The 6,065-nt window shown below is 63.8% G+C and overlaps 1 protein-coding gene across 1 annotated transcript; it reads right to left on the bottom strand.

Moving 5' to 3' along the window:
* Positions 1-746: 746 nt before the first annotated feature.
* LOC124030751 (proline-rich receptor-like protein kinase PERK2) lies at positions 747-3,106 on the bottom strand (the record flags this gene model as incomplete). Its single annotated transcript, XM_046341956.1, has 3 exons — positions 747-1,124; positions 2,611-2,741; positions 2,860-3,106. Coding segments are annotated over 3 exons (756 nt in total), but the record flags the coding sequence as incomplete, so codon positions are not given.
* Between the last annotated feature and the right edge of the window lie 2,959 nt (positions 3,107-6,065).

Raw genomic sequence — 6,065 nt, 5'->3', positions numbered from 1 at the left:
TGTGAGAGGTGTGTCTCTGCTGGTCCTGGTAGTTCCATACTGTGAGAGGTGTGTCTCTGCTGGTCCTGGTAGTTCCATACTGTGAGAAATTGTGTCTCTGCTGGTCCTATTGAATTCCATACTGTGAGGTGTGTCTCTGCTTTGGTCCTGGTAGTTCCATACTGTGAGAGGTGTGTCTCTGCTGGTCCTGGTAGTTCCATACTGTGAGAGGTGTGCTGGTCTCCATACTGTGAGAGGTGTGTCTCTGCTGGTCCTGTAGTTCCATACTGTGAAGTTCCATACTGTGAGAGGTGTGTCCTCTGCTGGTCCCTGGTAGTTTCCATACTGTGAGTGTCTCTGCTGGTCCCAGGTAGTTGTGTCTCTGCTGGTCCCGGTAGTTCCATACTGTGAGAGGTGTGTCTCTGCTGGTCCTGTAGTTCCACCCACTGATTTGAGGGCCTTTTGTCTTGTTGTTCAATTTGATCAGTTAGGTGGTGATTGTGTTCCTAGGTAACAGTGATCAGTTCATTCCCTGTTCCCCTCGTTGCCTCCCTGGCCACTCAACGTCTTCTTGGCTTTCTGTATCCTGCTGACCTGCGGCTCGGCCATGGTGCTGAGTAGTACACACTGCTTTCTTTGGGTCTGAAGAGGATAAATATCTCCCTCCTGTAGATCTTCTGGTACCGGCAGAGGGGCGTGAGATTCTGATTAGAGTACCGGCAGAGGACGTGGGTTAGTACCGGCAGGAGTAGCGTGAGTTAGAGTACCGGCAGGGAGGTGGGGTTGGGTACCGGCAGGGGGACTTGGGGTGGGGTACTGGCAGGAGAATGTGGGGTGGGGAACCGGCAGGGGCGTGTGGGGTACCCGGCAGAGGGCGTGGTGTGGGGTACCGGCAGGGGATTTAGGGTTAGGGGCAGCGTGGTTGTACCGGCAGGGTGACGTGAGTTAGGTACCAGCAGGGAGGTGGGTTGGGTACGGCAGAAGGGACTTGAGGGTGAGGTACTGGCAGGGAATGTGGGGTGGGAACCGGCAGGGGCGTGGTGTGGGGTACCGGCAATGGTGTACCGGCAGGATTTGGGGTTAGGGTACCGGCAGAGGGACAGGGTGGGGTTGGGGTACAGGGAGCGTGGGAACCGGCAGGTGGACTGAGGTACAGGCAGAGGACGTGGTGTGGGGTACCGGCAGGGGATTTGGGGTTAGGTACCGGCAGAGGGACTTAGGGTGGGGTTGGACTTAGGTTAGTGGGGTACCCCGGCAGGTGGACTTGGGTTGGGTACCGGCAGGGGACTTGGGTTAGGTACCGGCAGGACTAGGTTGGGTACCGGCAGGTGGACTTGGGGTGTGGTTAGAGTACAGAGAAGAGGTATCAGCAGGGCGCAGGGTTGGAACTGGCAGGTAGACTTAGGAGTGGGGTACCGGCAGGAGAAATTAGGGTTAGGAACAGCAGAGTGGACGTGGGGTTAGTACAGCAGGTGGACGTGGGGTTAGGCCACCGGCAGGAGGGTGGGTTTGGAGCCACCGGCAGGAGGGTGGAGTTTGGGTACCGGCAGAGGGACAGGGTGCTTCTACCCGGCAGAAGGGGACTTGGGTACCGGCAGGGGGACTTGGGGTTGGCTACCGGCAGGAGGGGACTTGGGTGGGGTTGGCTACCGGCAGGAGGGGACTTTGGGTTGGGTACCGGCAGGAGGGGACTTTGGGTTGGGTACCGGCAGGAGGGGACTTTGTGTTGGGTACCGGCAGGGGGACTTTGTGGTGGGTACCGGCAGGGGACTTGGGGTTGGGTACCGGCAGGGGACTTGGGGTTGGGTACCGGCAGGAGGGACTTGGGGTTGGGGTACCGGCAGAGGGGACTTGGGGTTGGGTACCGGCAGGGGGACTTGGGGTTGGGTACCGGCAGAGGGACTTGGGGTTGGGTACCGGCAGGGGGACTTGGGGTTGGGTACCGGCAGGGGGACTTGGGGTTGGGTACCGGCAGAGGGACTTGGGGTTGGGTACCGGCAGGGGGACTTGGGGTTGGGTAGCGGCAGGGGACGTGGGTTAGGGTTGGGTACCGGCAGGGGGACTTGGGGTTAGGTACCGGCAGGTGGATTTGGGGTTAGGTACCGGCAGGAGGATTTGGGGTTGGGTACCGGCAGAGAGGATTTGGGGTTAGGTACCGGCAGGGGGATTATGGGGTTAGGTACCGGCAGAGGGGTTTGGGGTTAGGTACCGGCAGGTGGACTTGGGGTTAGGTACCGGCAGGAGGATTTGGGGTTGGGTACCGGCAGGGGTACTTGGGGTTAGGTACCGGCAGGTGGACTTGGGGTGGGGTAGCGGCAGGGGAACGTGGGTTAGGTTGGGTACCGGCAGGTGGACTTGGGGTTAGGTACCGGCAGGAGGTACTTGGGGTTGGGTACCGGCAGGAGGTACTTGGGGTTGGGTACCGGCAGGGGGACTTGGGGTTGGGTACCGGCAGAGGGACTTGGGGTTGGGTACCGGCAGGGGGACTTGGGGTTGGGTACCGGCAGGAGGACGTGGGGTTGGGTACCGGCAGGAGGACTTGGGGTTGGGTACCGGCAGGAGGACTTGGGGTTGGGTACCGGCAGAGGGACTTGGGGTTGGGTACCGGCAGAGGGACTTGGGGTTGGGTACCGGCAGGAGGGACTTGGGGTTGGAGTACCGGCAGAGGGACTTGGGGTTGGGTACCGGCAGGAGGGACTGGTGGGGTTGGGTACGGCGGGGGTACAGCAGGGGCAGTTGGGGTTTGGAACCGGCAGGAGGGGCTGGGGTGGGAGTACCGGCAGGAGAGGTGGGGTTGGGTACCGGCAGGAGGGATGTGGGGTTAGGTACCGGCAGGAGGACTTAGGTGGGGTTGGGTACCGGCAGGGGGACGTGGGGTACCGGCAGGTGGACTTGGGGTGTGGTTGGGTACCAGCAGGGGCACATGGGGTTGGAACCGGCAGGTGGACTTGGGGTGGGGTACCGGCAGGTGGACGTGGGGTTGGGAACCGGCAGGAGGGGGCGATGGGGTTGGGAACCGGCAGGAGGGGACGTGGGGTTGGGAACCGGCAGGAGGGGACGTGGGGTTGGGAACCGGCAGGAGGGGGACGTGGGGTTGGGAACCGGCAGGAGGGGGACGTGGGGTTGGCTACCGGCAGGAGGGGGACGTGGGGTTGGGTACCGGCAGGAGGGGACGTGGGGTTAGGCTACCGGCAGGAGGGGACGTGGGGTTGGATACCGGCAGGAGGGGGACGTTGGGTACGGCAGGAGGGACTTGGGGTTGGGTACCGGCAGGGGATTTGGGGTGGGATTGGGTACCGGCAGGGGAACGTGGGGAACCGGCAGGTGGACTTGGGGTGGGGTTGGGTACCGGCAGGAGGGGGTGGGGTTGGGTACCGGCAGGGGGGTACCAGCAGGGGCACTTGGGGTGGGGTACCGGCAGGGGGACGTGGGGATTGGCTACCAGCAGGAGGGAGACTTGGGGTTGGCTACCGGCAGGAGGGAGACTTGGGGTTGGCTACCGGCAGGAGGGAGACTTGGAGTTGGGTTGGCTACCGGCAGGAGGGGACGTGGGGTTGGGCACCGGCAGGAGGGGGACGTGGGGTTGGGTACCGGCAGAGAGGGACTTGGGGTTGGGTACCGGCAGGGGATTTGGGGTGGGATTGGGTACCGGCAGGGGAACGTGGGGAACCGGCAGGTGGACTTGGGGTGGGGTTGGGTACCGGCAGGAGGGGTGGGGTTGGGTACCGGCAGGGGGTACCAGCAGGGGCACTTGGGGTGGGGTACCGGCAGGGGACGTGGGGTACCAGCAGGGGGACTTGGGGTTGGCTACCGGCAGGAGGGAGACTTGGGGTTGGCTACCGGCAGGAGGGAGACTTGGGGTTGGCTACCGGCAGGAGGGAGACTTAGGGTTGGCTACCGGCAGGAGGGAGACTTGGGGTTGGCTACCGGCAGGAGGAGACTTGGGGTTGGCTACCGGCAGGAGGAGACTTAGGGGTTGGCTACCGGCAGGAGGGAGACTTAGGGGTTGGCTACCGGCAGGAGGGAGACTGGGGTTGGCTACCGGCAGGAGGGAGACTTGGGGTTGGCTACCGGCAGGAGGGAGACAGAGAGTTTAAGTGCGGATTAGGTGCAACAGGAACGTGGGAAACGGCAGAGTGGACTTAAGGTGGGGTTAGGTACAACAGGAGGGAGACTTGGGGTTGGCTAACAACAGAATCAGGAGGGAGACTTCTGTGGGTTGGCTACCGGCAGGAGGGAGACGTGGGGTTGTACCAGCAGGGGGACTTGGGGTTGGCTACGGGCAGGGGAGGGAGACTTGGGTTGGCTACCGGCAGGAAGGGACTGGGGTTAGCTACCGGGCAGGAGGGAGACTTTGGGTTGGCTACCGGCAGAGGGAACTTTGGAGTTAGCTACCGGCAGGAGGAGACTTTGGGTTGGCTACCCGGCAGGAGGGACTTGGAGTTGGGTTGGCTACAGCAGGAGAGGGACTTGGAGTGGGTTGGCTACCGGCAGGAAGAGATGGGAGTTAGCTACCGGCAGGAAGGGAGTGGGGTTAGGTACGGCAAGAGGACAAGATTAGATACAACAGGAGAATTAGGAGTTAGCTACCGGCAGGAGGGGGACTTGGGGTTGGGTACCGGCAGGAGGGGGTGGGGTTGGTTTACCGGCAGGAGGGGTGGGGTTGGCTACCGGCAGGAGGGGATGGGGTTGGCTACCGGCAGGAGGGAGTGGGGTTGGCTACCGGCAGGAGGGACTGGGGTTGGCTACCGGCAGGAGGGGGTTGGGGTTGGCTACCGGCAGGAGGGGCTGGGGTTGGCTACCGGCAGGAGGAGACTGGGGTGAGGGTTGGCTACCGGCAGGAGGGGACTTGGGGTGGGGTTGGGTACCGGCAGGAGGGGTGGGGTGGGGTTGGGTACCGGCAGGAGGGTGGGGTGGGGTTGGGTACCGGCAGAGGGACTGTGGGGTTGGCTACCGGCAGGAGGGAGACTTAGGGGTTGGCTACCGGCAGGAGGGAGACTTGGAGTTGGGTTGGCTACCGGCAGGAGGGACTTGGAGTGGGGTTGGGTACCGGCAGGAGGGAGGTGGGGTTGGGTACCGGCAGGGGAGCGTGGGGAACTCGGCAGGTGGACTTGGGTTGGCTACCGGCAGGAGGAGTGGGGTTGGGTACCGGCAGGGGAACGTGGGGAACCGGCAGGTGGACTTAGGGTTGGGTACCGGCAGGAGGGGTGGGGTTGGGTACCGGCAGGAGGGACTTGGGGTCGGGTACCGGCAGAGGGACTTGGGGTCGGAGTACCGGCAGGGGGACTTGGGGTCGGGTACCGGCAGGAGGGACTTGGGGTCGGGTACCGGCAGGGGGACTTGGGGTCGGGTACCGGCAGAGGGGACTTGGGGTGGGATTTGGTACCGGCAGGGGAACGTGGGAACAGGCAGGTGGACTTGGGTTGGGTACCGGCAGGTGGACTTGGGGTGGGGTTGGGTACCGGCAGGAGGGTACCAGCAGGGGCACTTGAGGGTGGGGTACCGGCAGAGGGGACGTGGGGTACCAGCAGGGGGACTTAGGGTTGGCTACCGGCAGGAGGGGTGGGGTTGGCTACCGGCAGGAGGGGGTGGGTACCAGCAGGGGTACTTGGGGTTGGCTACCGGCAGGAGGAGAGAGCTTGGGGTTGGCTACCGGCAGGAGGGAGACTTGGGGTTGGCTACCGGCAGGAGGGAGACTTGGGGGTTGGCTACCGGCAGGAGGGAGACTTATGGGGTTGGCTACCGGCAGGAGGGAGACTTGGGGTTGGCTACCGGCAGGAGGGAGACTTGGGGTTGGCTACCGGCAGGAGGGAGACTTGGGGTTGGCTACCGGCAGGAGGGCAGGACTTGGGGTTGGCTACCGGCAGGAGGAGGACTTGGGGTTGGCTACCGGCAGGAGGGGGACTTGGGGTTGGCTACCGGCAGGAGGGGGACTTGGGGTTGGCTACCCGGCCAGGAGGGGGGACTTGGGGTTGGCTACCGGCAGGAGGGGGACTTGGGGTTGGCTACCGGCAGGAGGGGGACTTGGGGTTGGCTACCGGCAGGAGGGGGACTTGGGGTTGGCTACCGGCAGGAGGGGACTTGGG

Source organism: Oncorhynchus gorbuscha, unplaced genomic scaffold (genome assembly GCF_021184085.1).
Source record: "Oncorhynchus gorbuscha isolate QuinsamMale2020 ecotype Even-year unplaced genomic scaffold, OgorEven_v1.0 Un_scaffold_15034, whole genome shotgun sequence".
Taxonomy (NCBI): domain Eukaryota; kingdom Metazoa; phylum Chordata; class Actinopteri; order Salmoniformes; family Salmonidae; genus Oncorhynchus; species Oncorhynchus gorbuscha.
The sequence above is the reverse complement of the archived record's forward strand: the minus strand, read 5'-3'. Positions and strand labels throughout refer to the sequence as shown.